This window comes from Cydia pomonella, chromosome 16 (assembly GCF_033807575.1).
Source record: "Cydia pomonella isolate Wapato2018A chromosome 16, ilCydPomo1, whole genome shotgun sequence".
NCBI classification, from domain to species: domain Eukaryota; kingdom Metazoa; phylum Arthropoda; class Insecta; order Lepidoptera; family Tortricidae; genus Cydia; species Cydia pomonella.
The window spans coordinates 10,007,758-10,027,310 of NC_084718.1; the positions used below are offsets into that span (position 1 = coordinate 10,007,758).

The 19,553-nt window shown below is 36.3% G+C and overlaps 1 protein-coding gene across 1 annotated transcript; it reads left to right on the plus strand.

Annotated features, from left to right (window-relative positions):
- The first annotated feature begins 6,752 nt into the window (after positions 1-6,752).
- Positions 6,753-13,899, plus strand: LOC133526231 (uncharacterized). The gene is made up of 3 exons (XM_061862760.1): positions 6,753-6,897; positions 6,976-8,040; positions 13,280-13,899. Exons 1-3 carry the CDS (start codon positions 6,852-6,854, stop codon positions 13,465-13,467), a joined length of 1,299 nt encoding a protein of 432 aa, XP_061718744.1. The 5' UTR covers positions 6,753-6,851; the 3' UTR covers positions 13,468-13,899.
- Positions 13,900-19,553: the final 5,654 nt, after the last annotated feature.

Below are 19,553 nucleotides of genomic sequence, written 5' to 3' on the forward strand. Positions count from 1 at the left end.
ACAGAAATGTGGAAAGACGTCTCGAAATAAAATTTGGTAATAGAATAGATAGAGTTCCCTATTCTGTACAACATATAAGCGCAATTTTACACTAAAAATCTTCGGTAAAAGTTACGGAAACGTACGGAATTTTCGTAAGGTTCGATTTCATGTCTATTCCACCCAGAATGAGGGTCATTTCAAACTTACAAAATTTTATCAAAATCTGACGAAAAAATCGGCATTAAAAAAAGGCCTCTGTTTTAAATTCACACAATAAGATCTGTAGCAAGAAATAAGAGAAAGAATGGTTTACTCGCTACGAGAAATAAACGTTTATTTTAAATTTAGACATAAAAAAAAGAACATTAAAAAAAATTGGGATCACCGCAGGAATCGATAGATAAACATTTAATTCACACTAAATTATACAAATCCTATAAATGTTATCCATCTAACACGTGCCACGGAAATCAAACACAAGTAATAAATAAAAAGTATCTGCCACCGAAATCAGAAATACATCCAGTTAACTTTAAGAAGAAACGTGCCACAGAAATAAAACTTATGAAATGAAAAAAATACTGGCTAAATCTTTCTTGTTCCCTATTGGTACCAGTAAGGAACGGCCAGGAGTAAAGTCTACATAGCATAAAAATATTACAGAATTTAATGTATAAAATACACAGAAAAAACCGTTGAATGAGTGTTTGCTAAAAATAGTTCATCTGGTTGTATTAATCAAAAAAATAATAATTGGACACTTCCCTTGAGAGAGACAGCTGCGTAGAAAAAAAATAGGCTTAGGCCTATGATGCACCGCGTCAGCACAATAGGCACCCCCAACGTTCAGGCTGACGTCGGTGCTGTAGGTAGCTATCCCGGACGAACTAAGCCGGGTTTCGTGGTAGGCGCCTTAGTCCGGGTCCTTAAACGCAATAGTAAAAATATGCTTCCCCGGAAAGAAAAACCGCGACAAAGAGCGGTTTTCCCAATTTTAAAAAAAGGCCTCTGTTTTAAATTCACACAATAAGATCTGTAGCAAGAAATAAGAGAAAGAATGGTTTACTCGCTACGAGAAATAAACGTTTATTTTAAATTTAGACATAAAAAAAAGAACATTAAAAAAAATTGGGATCACCGCAGGAATCTATAGATAAACATTTAATTCACACTAAATTATACAAATCCTATAAATGTTATCCATCTAACACGTGCCACGGAAATCAAACACAAGTAATAAATAAAAAGTATCTGCCACCGAAATCAGAAATACATCCAGTTAACTTTAAGAAGAAACGTGCCACAGAAATAAAACTTATGAAATGAAAAAAATACTGGCTAAATCTTTCTTGTTCCCTATTGGTACCAGTAAGGAACGGCCAGGAGTAAAGTCTACATAGCATAAAAATATTACAGAATTTAATGTATAAAATACACAGAAAAATCCGTTGAATGAGTGTTTGCTAAAAATAGTTCATCTGGTTGTATTAATCAAAAAAATAATAATTGGACACTTCCCTTGAGAGAGACAGCTGCGTAGAAAAAAAATAGGCTTAGGCCTATGATGCACCGCGTCAGCACAATAGGCACCCCCAACGTTCAGGCTGACGTCGGTGCTGTAGGTAGCTATCCCGGACGAACTAAGCCGGGTTTCGTGGTAGGCGCCTTAGTCCGCGTCCTTAAACGCAATAGTAAAAATATGCTTCCCCGGAAAGAAAAACCGCGACAAAGAGCGGTTTTCCCAATTTATAACGCGACAATCGTTATCAACAATAACAAAGGCACCGATGAGCAAAATTAATTTTATTCCGCTTTGAAAGATGTCATCAAATATGATCTCACGATGACACATTCTTCCTCTTTTCTTATTATTTTGGCAGTTGTCAAACCAAACTCTCGGGAATCAACCTACAAAAAAGGTTTCTTCCAAAGCGTAATGCTGCAGATCTTAGAACGTGGTATTTTTTAAAGTATACAATATTCAATTTTCCAATAAAAGCAAATTCCTTTTAAAGCTGGTTTAAACGTAGGCGATACGGTCCGTAAATCCTTAATTTCGACTTAGGGCTTTAATGTATTTTTTCATAACATTTGCTGAGCGATGCGGTCCGTAAATACCAAATTTCGACCTAGGGCTGTACGTTCAAAATTAGGAAGAAGTTTTATTTATTTCCCTTCTTTATCCTCAGAAGTGTAATGAAAAATGTTGTGTATGCCACGGGCAGTACAGGAATTTCGAATTTCGTGTTAATTAAGCCCTGGCCTCCGGTATTGGGCTTCAATTCACACTCGTTCGTTAATTCATGTTTACCGCCCTTAATACACAATGCATTATTATAATCCTCTAAGAAAACTAGCTAGACTGCGTAGAAAAGTAAGTCGTATTAGTATGAAATTGTTAGGAAATTATCCTCAGAGAATGAAATGGCTTTTCTCTTTTGGTAGATCACGGAGACGCAGCCATTCATTAAGTAAAATTGAATATGTATTTGATTCAATATTCAATAGCACCTACTACACCAACTACAACCTACGTACGTCACGTACCTACTACAAGTTATCGTGAATACAATGCTATGTTTGATATTCAGAAGTGGTTGTGTAGAATTCTAATTTACTTTTAGTTGACAGTCTCATCAGAATTTGATAACTAATGGGCGGATCAACTATTTCTTGTATCCAATCAACGATGTTTTACAAAAAAATGGATTTTGATTTTTGCTAACAATTTCATTGAATATAGATAGACAATGGGATTTCTATCGATTGCAAATATATTCAGATCATCGTTCGTGCACACGCTTATAAATATGAATTTGATAACAAACTTACGCAAAACGTCTATTGGGACCCGAGTTTCAGAATTTTGTATAGAAAACTACTATTAATTCAAGAAAATAAATTATTTATCGGTTGTTGATTTTATTGTCGTTGCACTTTTGAATATCAAATAAAGAAAATAATAATCAAGAAAGCAAACACGGCCACCATTTAATAAAATTATGCTTCTCGACAACATATCAAACACAGAGTCTTCTTAATCAATCCATCTATCACTAATATAGACAAAAGTTCTACTAACCGTGAAAAAGGATTTTATTTATCGAATCCATAAAAAATTGTCCGACGAACCGCGTCGGCCAGCTGTCGACGACAACCTTCCGAAGCGGCATGACAGTGATTCTGTCCACTGAACTGCCAGTCGCTTATTTTGATACATAAATCAAAATATGCATAATATTTACTGAGTGAAAAATAATATTAACTACCTACAGCGCTTTTCCGTAACTTCTGTAATGACTCATATCTTTTGCTGTAATGTGGAATCTATATAGTTGGATTTTTTAAACGATAGCATTAGATTTAATTAAATATATAAAATAGGAGAGAATAGGTATTACATAATTTCCAGACGATATAGCAACGCATTTTAGGTTACAAGAAAGTTGTACTCAAAACTAACACCAATAAAACTAAAGCTCGAACTACGTCAAAATATGGACCGGAAACGAAATGAAGAAGGCTGATTCTGTTTCAGCCAAAACAATCCAATACCACTAGCAAAACTTTCCGTTGCATAACAATGAGACTAGCGAATATCCATTTTGATGCTGCTTTGTCTAATCTCTTCAAATATGAATAATACATTTCCGCCTTGAGGAAAATGAAACAATTTGCTAATGTGAACTGTTTTTAAACTGGTATATTGATAAGCTTCATATTAGCATACAAGTCTATGAGAAACCACCGCAGATTAAGGTTACTTTTATATCAGGGGATGCCAACCCAGGAAATAAGAAGGAAACAAAAAACATGGCTCGCCGCATGAAATTTGCGAAGGGAGATATGGTCGTCGTACAGGTTTTTACCTTTTATCTCAATTAGATCCTCTGAAAATATAGTTCAGTTAAAAATTTACCTAGATCTAGCTCGGCTATGTCACTAGCAATTTAATACTAAAATTATACTGCTGTAATAGTACATTACTATAGAGGCCGGGAATGAAGGGTTGCAGGCGTTGCAGGCCAAGTACGAGTAGATATTGAGTATACGCGGCATATATACGCGGATATAGAGATACGCGGCGGCAACCCCGTTTCTCGCCGAGATTTTCTCAAACTTGCAATTGTAGTTAATATATTTTACTCATATATAGGTTTACACAGTTAAAAACAAATTACGAATCTACTACTCTTTTATGGTTGAGTATCACAATTTTATGTTTAAATACGGAACCCTAAAAACAGAAGAAGGATACTTTACAGGCCTAGGTGTGTAAGGCTGTATGAAATTCCTTTAGATATCGTCTTCACTCATCGCACCGGATACCTAGTATTTCCGGACCTAATTTGAAGTAAGTCATGTCAACATTTCATTCCAAGTTTGAGAAAAATGTAGTTACAAACACGAAAATATACATAGGTATGTTAATTTCCTATATCATTTCAATTCATGTCTGTGGTGCATACAATAGAAAAACAAATACGCCAACAAACATCATGTTAATAATGATGATATCAATAAGTAGGGGCCACATAAAATGATAAAATAGTACATTACGATACAAGTGCGAGAAATAGGAAATTCGAAACGAGTGGCGATAAATTAAAACACGACCGAAGGGAGTGTTTTAAATCGACACGAGTTGCGAATTATCTATTCGCACATGTATCGTACAACGTTTTACAGTACATATGGCCCTTTAAATGTTCGACACAGTAACATAATATGCTACTTCTCGCACTAGTGCTATAAAGTAGCCCCATATGTACTGTAATAGAGTTTAATCTGATTTTGCTCACAATTATCATTTTTTTTTTTTTTTTGAAAGGCTTATTAATTGCAAAGCTTTGTCTTGTTCAGTCTAAATTAGGGTTATTTTATAATATAACGAGACAGGTAATTATTATAAATTAAGGGCCGGCGTAAAATTAAATTAAATAAGCTAGTAATCCTCAACATCCTGAGACCATCTGGAAAGCAAAACGGCGTAGACAAATGGGGTTAATTTCTCTCCTTCTGTCTCCGATATCGATTACGAATGCGAAAGGGACCCGAATCCCTCGAAAATTAATGAAAATGCCTTGAAAATTAATATAATTTAATTTATATAATTTCTACGTATATTAGATAATTTAGAAATTTATCATTTTATATAATTTATGGACATTAGGCAGGTAGGCAAAATTATTTTCTTGAGGATCGTGTCGTCCCATTAGTGATTCTTGCCTTAACGATTTAAACCATTGACATATATCTAAGGACGAGTCTTAAGGGCACTAAGAATGATGCTAGTTCAGTGGTATCACTCACGAATTCAAGCCCATCGTGCAGTCTAACGCAACTAGTAACTCATCAACCAATCGCGTTGTGGCGGTTGACTGCACCATTGGCTCGAATTCGTGTGCATGGAACCGCATGTACTGCCCGCGTAGCCAACGTGCATATCGTTCACGCTCCGTGGCGAACGAAACGCAACTGTCACATTCGCACTAATATGGAAGAGTGATAGAGAGAGATGACTATGACTACACTACGCTATGGAGCGTTAACGATTGTAACGTTGGCTACGCGGCCTGGTCCCATTCTTATTTCCCTTAAGGCCCGTCCTTAGATATATGTCAATGTTTTAAACTAAATCCGTCCTATTGAATTCGTTTATACTAATTACAAGCTTTTATTTAACGTGACCTGTAAGTTAAAAAACCTTTTTCCAAAAATCTACTTAAGTATTTTCTTTTCCCAAACACATCAAATAAATAGGCGTCAGTCCTTTGGAATTTTGGAATTATATCTTTGGCTGATCAAATTAACATACTTTTCCTTCTTACAGATATTTACCTCAGAATTTTCCGCTGAAAATGCTCTCGCTACCTATTTATTGGTATCTTGCTCACTAAATGGCAAACTTCTAGTAAATTAATCAGAAAACGGAGTTAAAAAAAGTAGTAGTGCATTTTCGGATCACAATACGGCTGCAATAAACTTAATTAGCAATATTATGTATACTTGGCTTTTCTCAAGGGACTGTATCGATTCGAATCCTAAGTTTTTGATTTTCTCTAAATAGAAAATAATCATGACCATAAGCTAGTAGATGCTAAAATGCACTTAAAAAATTGTATGCAGCTAAAAACATGAAAATCGCTTCCAGAAATCAGCAATATCATGTGTGAGGGAACGGAACGCATCGTTTCCTTTTTTATTTAAACGTACACAAAACGTAAACAAAAATAAATAATTAAAAAACATGATATCTGCGCTCCCGAGCACGCCTTCCATCTCGCTCACACTTAAGCTCACTGGGTCTTAACTTTGACCTATGACTAAGAAGTCCAATTTTTTAGCTATATGATATTTAAAAAACATGAGTGAATTTAAAAAAGAAGTCGTGGAAAGTTTCTATCAGACGTTAATTGACTTAAATATCGTGCACAGTCAGTTCCCTTACATAAGTATCTACTTTTTTATACAGCTAATATGGCGACGTGGCTCGTCAGAAGTCGGGGCAATTGTATCTGATGACTTAATGACTCAGCTTTGTGGTTGCGGCTCATGCCGAAACATGCTGGAACGGAACAACATTGTTTTGTCGCTATTGATGCATATTTTTGCATCGAATCCTACGAGAAGTTTAAAAGGCGGCTGTTTGGAACAATGAAAATCGTTTCCATGCGGTATCCATTGTTTTCACGAAATACCTTTCCAGTCGTGCACTTCCACAATAGACTGATATTGGTTTACAGCCCCAGTCATAAAACCCGATCTAAAACTTGCGCCGAACAATATTTTTATTTAATTCACAAGTGGCTTTGGTATAGAACTCGCGTGAACTAAGGCTGCAGCAGTGTTTTTAAAACGTAAATAAAATGTGGAAAAATATGGTCTTGTATTTTTATGTAGCTGCAGTTTTAGGTAATACTTTATCGAATGTAAGTAAGTATAAGACTCTTTAAACTGTAAATACTAACAAATGTTTTGTAAATAATCTAGTTGCAGGCGAGTGGCAGCCCCAAGATTATGTCCAAAGTCAGTCACTATATCCGGTCACTCCTCCCACACGGCCATTGGACCAGAGGCCGGTCTCATCATCGCTTTTTACTGAGCAACTCGCAAACATGCCACGTGCAAGACCTTGTCGACGCCGGAATTTCGGAGAACCAGTTGTTTTTACTGATTCAGGTTGGGTACCTGTACCGTTTGCTCAGCCACCGATGGCTCAGCAAATTGGGAACCAATTGCTTCAACCTCAACTTAAACCCCAATCATTGACGGAAAATAGCTCTCCAACTGTAGATGACAAAAAGCATGAATCAGATCAGATGGATCGAAAATCTGAACATCCTGACAAAATCGTTGAATTTATTGAAAAAAAGTCGGTTCTCAATCAAATGTCAGCAAGTGAAAACAAGAAAGCTACTCCGGATCAAAAACCGAATAATAATTTCTTGGATTCCGCGAAAGATGAATATGACCCTAGACCTGCTATGATAGACTCACATGAAGATTCTTTGGAATGTGGAAGAAAGGATGAGGCAGACGCAGAACCACGATACGGTAATTCTGAAACGCAAGATTTAGCCAGTAAAAGTTCACCTAATGAAGCCCATGATCAAGCAGTAAAGCTTCTTGCTAATTGTATTCACGAATCCAGACGTTCTATGCCAGATTATGAAATGGATTCAAGAAAATTAGAAGCTGATAGTCCGTCATCTGTAGAGCTTGATAAAACCGGTGCTGACATTACATCAAAAACGGAACCATTAAGAAATACACAAACAAACGTATTAAAACCAATATTAACACCGAACACAGTAGTAACACCAAGTAAGAATGCAATAGATATGAATAAAGTAAAATATTACCTTAAAAATCCTGCAAAGAATGCTGGTAAATGGAACGATGATAGACAAGTATCCTTGATGGAAAATGGTAAAGCTTGCTACGCATGCAGCACATATCACGACCCCTCCTGTTGGAAAACAAATGCAACTACAACAATCAAATATTGCAACAGGGATAATAATGCGTGTCTTACAAAAATGTACAAAATAGAAGGTGAGTTATTTACAAGCTTTGTCCCTTGGTATTTAATTTTATAATAAGACAACATTATAGTATATTTAGCATTTTTCTGAATAATATTTAAATTGGTATACCTGTAGCTGTAACTATTCAGAGGAGGGGTTGTTTTATGCAAATTTTAAGTAAGTAACTCGGTTTATAATATTATACTCGGAACTTCAAAATGATTCGCTTTCATGTCTAATATTTCAAGGATAATAATATTTATTATAAATGAAACAACGGTTTTATATAGCGGAGAGCTATGAACGATCACATTTATTCTTGTAACGGTTAGACGGAAGTGACATACATGTCAAAGACAATTAACCATATGCAATACCAACATAGACAGTTTATTTGATGTTACTATACTTAAAATATACACATCTTAACACCCCAACTACAGCAAATAAACAAAGCTTTTATTTAGGAGAAAAAAAAACTTATTAATATTGACTAACTCCCATAGCTTCTATACATTTATAATGTTTTATTGCACATAAAGCTTTTGTTAACACATCAGCAGGCATAGCAGTAGTTGGCAAATAATTTAAATTAATTATTTTATCATTTACTGCATCCTTCACAAAATGATACCGAATATCAATATGTTTACTTTTTCTATGACAACCATAATTTGCCACCAACTTCTGTGCACTCTGACTATCATTGAACAATGGTACAGTATAACAATCACCATTAATTTCATTTAGCAAAGCTCTGAGATACATAGCTTCTTTGCAAGCTTCTGCTATCGACATTAGTTCCGATTCCATACTAGACAAAGCGACTGTCCTCTGTTTCTTGCTAAGCCAGGAAACAGTTGAGCCTGACATTTGAAAACAAAAGCCACTGTAAGACCTCCGGTCTATAACATTACTAGCCCAATCGGCATCTACATATCCTTCAAGCTGAGCTTTTTCTTTTACATACTTTAAACAAAAGTTTTTAGTTTTGCTTAAATACCTAAGTATTCTCTTGGCATAATTCCAATGAACTTTAGTATAACATTTGTTAAATTGACTAAGAAAACTAACACTGAAAGATATATCAGGCCTAGTCATCACTGACAAATACATAAGGCCTCCAATAAGGTTTTGATATGGAATTTCTTTATCACAAATTTCTGATTTCTCTATACTTAATTTACATTCCATTGGAGTACTAGCCTCTTTACATTTAGACATATTAAATTTTTCTAACAAGTTGTTTATATATTCTTCCTGGTCTAATGTAATAACATTTGCATTTTTATCGATTTTAACACGCATACCCAGGCATTGCTGAACTTGTCCTAAGTTTTTAATATTAAAATTAGAACTCAAAACAGAAACTAATTTGTCTGTCTCTTCTTTACTGTTTGAATAAACAAAGAAATCATCCACATATAATGCGATAATAATTTTCACATTATCATCCATTTTTGTAAACACACAAGGTTCTAATTTACATTTTTTAAATCCTAATTCACACAAACATTTTTCAACTCTTTCGTACCAAGACCGAGATGACTGTTTCAAGCCATAGATAGCTTTGTTAAGTTTAACAATCACCTTTTTCCTGTTAACATCACAAGAAATATCTGGTTGATACATGTAAATGTCCTCTTTGAGGTAACCATTTAAAAATGCAGTTTTAACATCTAGATGTGTTACATCAAGGTTCAATTGCACAGACAAGGCAAATAGCAGTCTTAAAGTGGAATGTCTGACCACAGGTGAGAAGGTGTCCTCATAGTCTATTCCTGGCTTCTGGGTGAAGCCTTTAGCCACTAAACGCGCTCTGTAACGCACACTTTTATCACTGTTAACTTTGATTTTAAAAACCCACTTACACTGCACTAAGGTTTTACCTGAAGGTAACTGTTCCACCGGCACCCAAGCTTGATTTTCATCGAATGCTTGCAACTCGTCCTGCATAGCCTCAATCCATTTATCCTTATCTGGCCTAGACAGGGCATCCTGAACAGACACAGGATCGCTGATGTAGTCAGGGTTTGATGAGGTGCACATGTTAGTCAATCCATAGCGCTCTGGTTGCCTCCGGACTCGTTTAGTTACTACTTCTGCTGTTGCAGGCTCCTCTTCTGACTCCTCCTGCTGTAATGTATTGTCCAAATCAGATATTGCATTGTCATAATCAGACTCTACAGAAATGTTCAGATCTGAGTGATCAGGTTCACTCTTACTCATGACTGTCTCCTGCTTTTCTTCACAGGCAGTTTCCTGTTCCTGACAAGTATCCCCAACTGAAACTGATACTCTGTTATTTGAACACTTCCTTTCAGTATCCTCATGTATATACACATCCCTACTTGTGCTTATACATTTTTTAATGGGATCATAAATTCTATATCCCTTGACATTTTCTGGAAAACCAACTAGAATGTTTTTCCTTGACTTAGTGTCCCACTTAAGTCGCTTTTCCTTAGGAACATGAACCATAACCTGGCTGCCAAAAATCCGGACATGGCTTAAATCTGGCTTTGTATTAGTCCAGAGCTCAAACGGTGTCTTGTTATTTAATCCTGATGCGACTGATCTATTTTTAAGATAAACTGCAGTACTAGTGGCCTCTGCCCAAAATCTTTTATCTAAATTTGCATCAAATAACAAACAGCGAGCTCGTTCAACTACCGTACGTATAGTCCGTTCTGCCAATCCATTCTGTTCGGCCGTGTAGGGATTAGACTTTTGATGCACTATTCCTGCTTCCTTCAAGTAAGTCTCAAACTCATGGCTACAGAACTCAAGTCCATTATCTGTCCTAAAAAACTGGATTTTCCTACATTTCTGGTTTTCAACCATGGCTCTAAATTCTTTAAAACATTTAAATGACTCACTTTTTGCTTTGAGAAAGTAAACAAATACCATACGACTATAATCGTCAACAAGAATCAGGAAATACCTTGATCCGCCAATTGAAGTAGTCTCCATTGGTCCACATACATCTCCATGCACTAACTCCAGTATCTGGCTGCTCCGTGTTCCTGTGTGACTAAATGGCAAGCGAGCCTGCTTCCCCTCACAACATACGGTGCACGTATTTTTGTTGATATCTGATTTATCACTGTATGATATACCCGTAACTGCCCCTTCTCTCATCAAGTTTAACGACTTCATATTCAAATGTCCAGTTCTACGATGCCAAACTTCACTACTTGCCGCCGAGCTTGACGTAAGTAAACAAAGTTTACTTTCATCCATAATCAATTTGTATACACCGTCGATTAAGTCCGCCACGGCCACAAGTTCTTTGTTTTTGTTATAAACAAAGCAGTTTCTTTTCTTAAACTCCACTTTATTGCCATTCTCAACTAACTTGCTTACTGATATGAGATTCGTGCTAAGGTTAGGTACGCACAAAACGTTTTCCAATGTCACTTCGTATTTACATCTTGGAGTCACTGTCACTATATCCACATCTCCCGAGCACAATACTGGCATAGCACTATGATTAGCTGCTATAATCTCCTTTACGCTGGGTGTAAAAGATGTATTCTGGATCATGTTTACATCACGTACAAAATGACCGCTCGCACCGGAATCTATATAAAAGTCCGTTTTTCCGTAGTTCCCGCTCATAAATACTGCCGAAAAAGCGTGTGTTTTCTTTATTTGCTCCGTTTGCTGATTACTTGCTTGGCATTGATTTTTATAATGACCATAAGATTTACATCGGTAACACTTTATTTTCGACTTATCACCATTGTTGTTGTTGACATTTGCCACAGACAATCCGCCGCCATGATTCTTTTTCTTGTCAGAGCTACCAACTTTCAAGTTTTTGCTGTGGTAGTGCTGCCCTCTACTCAACAATGCGTTGCCAACTTCACTATCATCAATTGCCAAGTCGATGAGTTTCGTTTTTATGACATCTGCAGTAATGGCGATTCCGGAATGTTCAATTGCCATTATCATTGGGATGTATTTTTCAGGTAATCCAGCTAACATCAAGCACCCGATCCACTCGTCGTCCACGGAAAAACCGGTTCCCGATAATTTCTGAGCCGTCTCGATGATTTGTGTAACATAATTTTGCATTGATTCACAGTTTTCGAGTCGAATCGAGATTAAATTGCGCAGCAACGTTATCCTTCGGGAAAATCCAGAATCATCAAACATATTTTGTAACTTTAACCACAAATCTTTAGTTGATTTCGCTTCCTTTATGTGAACATACAGCGACGGATCGATCGTTAAAATCAATTTTGCTTTTGCTTTTGCGTCACTTGTGGCTGCTGATGCAAGTGACGGGTCGGGTTCAATTTTAATTGAATCTCCCGTGCCCTCCAAAATCAACAAATTCTCCACTGCAAAAGCCCATTCCCGATAATTCTCACGTCCCTTTAACTTGGGAACATTGGTCAGGAACGAATTTGAAGCCATGATGTTGAGTCACGAACCACTTTAAAAAACACTTTCTGGCACTGAATTGATACTAGCTACCTGAAAACTAACTTTTGACTATTCCCTAATGGGCATAACTGGGCCCAAAACCTATTATAAATGAAACAACGGTTTTATATAGCGGAGAGCTATGAACGATCACATTTATTCTTGTAACGGTTAGACGGAAGTGACATACATGTCAAAGACAATTAACCATATGCAATACCAACATAGACAGTTTATTTGATGTTACTATACTTAAAATATACACATCTTAACAATATTATATCTATGGACATCGTGAATGATGAAATATTAGCCTTCAAAATTTTGAATAATTGTTATCATTCATTTTATTACACATAGGGTCATTTGAACCTTGTTATGATAGTATTGAATATGAAAACTATAAGCAGTAATGTCAATGTGATCACTCAATAAAAATTGGTTGACTTCGGGTCGTTGTGACTCATACTATAATAACTATACTTTTATGAAGCCTATGAAGTAGGAGTTCCCGGGTTCGAATCCCGGTCAGGGCATTTATTTGTGTGTTTATCTCGACTATTCGTGCCTGAGTCATGAACTCATGAATGTTTTCAATGTATCTAAGTATGTATTTGTCTCTATGAGTAAGTATGTATATCGTCGTCTAGTGCCCACAGTACAAGCTTTGTTTAGTTTGGGCCTAGGTTGATCTGTGTATGATTGGTCCCAGATATTTATTTATTTATATAATTGAATGGCGTCTTAAGGCATATAGTGTCCGACAACGTTGTTATTATAATAAACCCAGTGGCAGTGTACGGTTTTATAAAACGCAACTTTGTTTTACGCAGGGAAATCGATCCTGATCCGCGATTGCGGCCACACTTGCAATGAAGACGAAGGATATAATATTGGGCAGAAAATGGTCTCGTGCAGCATGTGCCACAACGACATGTGCAACAGTGCCTATGCCATACATAGCCTTAATGTGCTTCTAGTAGGCTTTGTCATAGTTACTGTCACATTTACTTTACAGTAAATAATCAGGGCGTTTATATGAAAAATACCCAACTCCACAATGTGATTTATAATAAATACCTGCTCACTTACCTATACAACTGGACTCGCCATGATGCCTATTTTTAGATCGATTCAGTTATCTCTCGTTGAGTTTTGAGTACCTAGTCACAATAAGTATAACTTGAAAAACTGTCAAAGATTTTTAAAACAATTTCAAAAAGTCATAGCAAAATGTATATAATTAAAGTAATCATATTCAGGCCCTGTTACCCAATTTAACCACAATCTGCTACGTCTCACCGAGCTATATTTTTTTACAAAGGAAATGCTTTTTTTTCTTATTTTTTTTTTTCTTAATTTACTCAGCGTTTTTATTTTACCACTGACAGTATCTATCTTATTAGGTACATCTCGATATTTTTTGTCACAAATAAAATTCTTCTGCCACGAATATTATTAGATAATTTACAAATATCACACTTACTATTTTTTGTACATACATAACCATTCTGTTTCTATTATTATTGGTATTATCTATTTTAAAAATTGCTAAACATCAAAATTATTTATTGATATGATTTCCAGTAAAAAGTTTGTGTGTAAAAAGTATAGAATAGCATTGAACTTGTTCCTTTTCTTTAAAATGAAATGAATAATGTAATTGCACAGAATGCAAGCCATGCTTCCAATCTCCCTGATTCTTTTTCTTTTTCATTGCTTGGCTTTCCGAGAACTCTTACCATTATAATACTTAATACAGTTTGAAGATAATAAGGTCAGACGGCGGATGTATGGAGATGCAATAACGAGCTGGCGGAACTACTTTTCAGCTTGAAATAAATTGTGCAGAAAAGTCTTACAGCGTCTAGTAGCACTGAGTTAGAAAAAAAGGTTGAAAACCCATTTCTATGATAAACATTTTACAAGCAAGTTTTAAAAGCTCATGATTAATGTATATATTTACAGTGGACAGTGGCTAAATATTATCGCCGTAAATGAGTCTAAAACGAATAGTTATTCTTAATACCTAACTTGCCAAAAAAAATCACAGCCAGTCCGATATTAAATGTCTTGAGATAAGAAATGTTTAACCAGGAACGTATTAATAAGCCTTACCATGATCGCCTTAGCACAGTGTCAAACTAACGTATTCGCTAATGTCTGCGTAACTTAAGTACTTTATATACATCTCGCTCGCACTCATATGCGAGTACGGGCGAGACGCATAGAAAGTAAGTTATGCACATGCTAGCTAAATGTCAGTGTCAAACTTGTGGTACCCATATAGAACATTGCAATCCATCACAAATATCATCGCGAGCTCATTTTAGGATAGTGGCTTCAGACGTAAAATAAAACCAAAATGCCTGTTAAGAAATTAAAAAAAAAAATAGAATTAAAAAAATCAACTAGTAGTTTACTGAAACGAGGACTAATTCTTATCAAGAAATATTTATAAGCTTCGTGCGCCGTTTTTATTTCCCTTAAGAAATAGTAAAAAGAATCGACAATATTACCAATAATCACGAAGGTGGTTGTTCATAGGAGCCCGCGGGTGTGAACATAACTTATGGAAATGGCTTTTTGCGCGTTTTTATACCGACTCGATAAAAAATATCGCTCCTTACTTCCAATCTTTATGAACCGTTGCGATGGTAAATTTTGCAGTTACTAAATTCGCCCGTGTCAGCTATACCGAGTTTTTTTTTTTAATTTCCGTTAATGTCAAAAGTGCATTCCTGAGCTTAAATTAAGTAACTTTCTCAAAGACACCGGTAAAGAGTAAAGTAAGTATATAAAGTAGGTAAAGAGAGCCCTTTTGAAGCATTTTATGGAAACTAATTTGAAAGCGCCATCTCTGATTTCCTCCCCAACCTAAGTAATGTATGTGTGCGTGCACCACTACATATGCATTCGTACGTGTATTTTTGTCCTACATAATATTAGGTCTACTTGGTCGGTTTAGAAGTATTTTTTTGTTTGATTTCTTGTAACAAAATTGGTTACAAGAAATCGATCAATAAAATTACTTCTTAACCGACCAAGTAGACCTAATACTATGTAGAGAAGGTTTTAAAAGAATGAAAAGAAAAGAAAAAATCTTATAGTAACGTAAGTATGTTTATTGGATTCAATTTGGTATACAAGATAGTAATAGAGTAGGTGTAAGTACTTGCAGCTCCTAATCTCTTTGGAATTGTTCTTCTTTTTCGCCTTGTTCATATTTAAGCACAAAGCTGCCTTACCCTCGTTTTCTGTGACTTATATATCTCAGTCTGACAGTACTCTTTGGTGTTCGCATAACTGACTTGCAAGGTTCTCAACTTCCTTCTTTGACATTAACAGCTAACTGGAATTGAATTCAAAATATTCCGGAGGTAAAGTGTCTAGGTTTTTGCACATTAGGAGAATTAGGGTAAATTCGTCTAGCTCTGTAGCTCCGTAAGCAGTTCGCTCCAGATATTCTTTAAAATTGACACATGAGTAATGATGTCGTGATTCGGGTTTTTCTTGTAGCTGATGAATTTCAGGCATAGGTCGTATGTCTTGTCTACGCACGTACCTCATAGATGCGCTTTAGTCGACTCCGATTTCTTTGGCGGAATCAAATCGCACATTACCTAAACCTTCCGGTATCGTCATTACCTTGTGCACTATTAAAATGTTGAACCTCCAGGTTTTGTATAAAAGTCTAATTTCCCTATTTGAATCTAGGTACTCGAGTTTATGCTTGCTCCATTTTTACTCAGCTAACACTTGAAAATTAATAGAGAACAAATAAGCTCTTAAATCTGTTTACATTTATTTATTTATGTGAGAGTCAGAATGGCGGGTGTACCTAAATAAAATCAAATGAAAAGCATACCATTGTATTGTATTGTAGTTCGGGCGATTTTCCGCAACTCGACGACTGGCGCCTATTTTGCGTGACAAGGGGGGGTGGAGGGTTTGCTACTCTTGCCAGCCCAACTCCTCGAGGAATCCTATCAAACCTTTGATGTTGAGTAGGACCTCAGGGAGGTCTCTCGGGGATCCGAGATGTTTTGCCCTGTATGGGGCCACTCCGCTGCATTCCAGCACCACGTGAGAGGCTGTTTCTTCTGTCTCCATGCATCCTCGGCATAAGGGACTGTCTGTGACACCTGTTATGAAAAGATGTTTGTTAAATAGTCCATGACCTGTTATGACACTGGTTACCATACTCAGTCGGACCTTCCCTAGTTGAAGGAGCGCCCTTGTGAGCTTTCCGTTGATTCCAGGCATGGCTTCTTTCATCAGTCTGATTCAGCCAGTGTTCTGTGTGTAGTTTCCCTGTACGTGCCAGCAGCATTGAGCGTACCTTGCTAAACGGTATCGGAAGAATCGGTTCCGGACCAATCGCCCCCGCACCCGATCCTTGCCTGGCAAGCTCGTCCGCAGCATCGTTACCCCGGGATCCACTGTGTCCCTTGATCCATTGTAAAGTGATCTTATTATTATTATGACATACCTCCATTAGTCGTTCGTGGCATTCGTGTATAAGTTTGGATGTAATTATATGACTATTTAGAGCCATTAAGACTGCTCTACTGTCGGAGAGTATGCGGATGGAGGATCCTACTACCTTCCTTGCAATGATGGCAGCCGCCGCGTTTAAGATGCCCATGCACTCAGCTTGGAATACCGAAGCAAGCAAAATATAAAATGAGTAAAACTTGGAAACCAAAAATAAAATGACTCGTATTATAATTGAATATGAAGGTACAAAAAAGGTACAAAAATTTGGCTTTTATAGAATTTATCAATAACCACGGGAACATAGCGTAATAAAGTACACCCGCCATTCTGACTGTCAGGATGGCGGGTGACCTCTTTTTTGGTGATAACTTTAAGTACCGTGAGGTACAATTTTTTTTTAAAGGAGGTACTAAATAGTACAAATTAGGTACAAAAATATGGTATGGTATGGTTTGGTATTATATATATTTTTGCAAATTAACTATTTATAATAGATTCCTTAAACGTACTTACCCATACCCCGGAGTTAACGGAATTCAATAAAAACACGGTTTATATTAAATATTTGGCTTTTGCCGTGGGCAACAAAACCTTGGTGCGTACAATAAAATCAAATGATGCAAAATTTACAGCAAAAGAAGATTATGAGAATGCTGATTTAACTCCCTAGAACTCATTTAAGTATCTCTTGGTACTGGACGCCCTACCCTGCCTACATGATATTACCCTGGTGGGTTCATCAGGGTATCTTGCCTAGTTAGACAAGTTATAAACGATCATAGATATAAGAAGTAAGGAGATTTATAACGAAGCATAATTTCAACGAGTCTCGCTGTCTCCAACTGTCCCCCACCACATCATTAAAGGCGTGGCCAGACAACCAACTCACGCGCTGTGATTGGCCAAACCGCGCGGTGTAGGAGCCTAGAGCGGCGGCACTAGAGTGAGGACAATTCGATAGAGCTATCGATATTTTACATGTTCTGAACATGACCTTAGAGTTTTGACATTTTTGTTTTAAGTAATAATTGCCATAGACTTAATTTACATTCCTTTAAATTTTTGACCTTATTTACGAGCTAAGAATTTTAAGGTACGTGTAAGGTATATTAGTTGATCCATAAGTTCTCTCACAAATGTTTTTACTGATAAAATGTAATACAAAGCTTTTAATTTAAAAAAAACATGTACCATGATGCGAAAGCTTGTTTATGCTTAACTAATCAAATTGGTTTAAATTTTAGTCATTATTTGATGTAATGTTTGTTTAAATTGTTTACTTTGGGATTGCCGTTAGACGCGAGCGCTTCATTAAAAAAATAGTTTCAGTTTATTATAGCATATTTCGTCACCAATTGAAAGCAATTCCAGCATGTTACATAGAGTTATGAAGAACTGCGAAAGCAAGTTATAGTAAATTATATTGTAAGAATAATACACCATTAAATAAGCTTTTAAATCATATGTACGAATAATAAGGAAAGAGTAATCATAATTATCAGTAAAAATCTTTCTGATAGAACTTTTTGATCGACTAAGTATACGATATACTATTATTTATATTCTATCGTTATATAAATGAGGCGAAGTGTAACTGGAGTTTTTTTTCTTGAAAATGATCCGAACAAATAACACTTTTCTCGCTCGTAAACCAGTTAGGGCCTCTACCTGTAGTATCTATCCATTTTCCTTTAATACTGGGATTTTTCGGGAAACTGAAAAACATTGCAATCATGAACATATTTGATTATACCTAGTGCAGTTATTCGAATCGTTGCTAAGAACCTGAATAAAATATACTTATAGGTATAAACTATAATGTTATAAATAAATTGTACTTAATTAAATCAGTTTATTTTTTGGCTTACCTATTCGATTTTTAATCCAAATTAATAAGTATTAAGTTAAACATTAGGTGCATATAAAATAATTGTAAAATTTTACTTGAAAAATAATTACTTTCATACACACTATATCCAAACATTTTTATCGATAACGCTCAAAGATCAATTATATGCACGAGCACCACTCTACTTCGCGGCGTCAACGAAGGGAGCGGTTGGCGGTCGTACCAAGAAACAATAATGCCCCTGGGAATATCGTTAGCGGTTTAATGCAATGCGCCGTTGCTAAGGACACTACAAATCGTTTTCCATGCCAAAGCGTCAATGTAGAATGTATAGACAAATTGCCACGCTTTTGTATGACAACATGGTCTGACTCAGAAAAATCATATGTCACTGGATTTATTTGTTATAATGTGTGGTTTTATTGACTAATACGTGAAAAAAAATGTACTCACATGTGGTATGTAACTCCATGATCCTTATAGTTTTTGGATGCACTCCTATTTCGACACAAAATAACGCTATAATTCGGCATTTCAATAAAATTGACGCGCACATTGTTCAATGACAGCTAATTTGCTACTGTCTTACGGCGGGCCGGTATGGCCACGATGTGGCCATGTCGCGGCGACACGCGCCACGCCTCCGTCAGCCATCTAGTACTTTCTATGATCTGAGTAAATTTTAAACACAGTCTACGCTGGTCCATCAACGTAACCTCCTGACGACACTCCTCGGAACGGAGTGAAACATGTCGAGC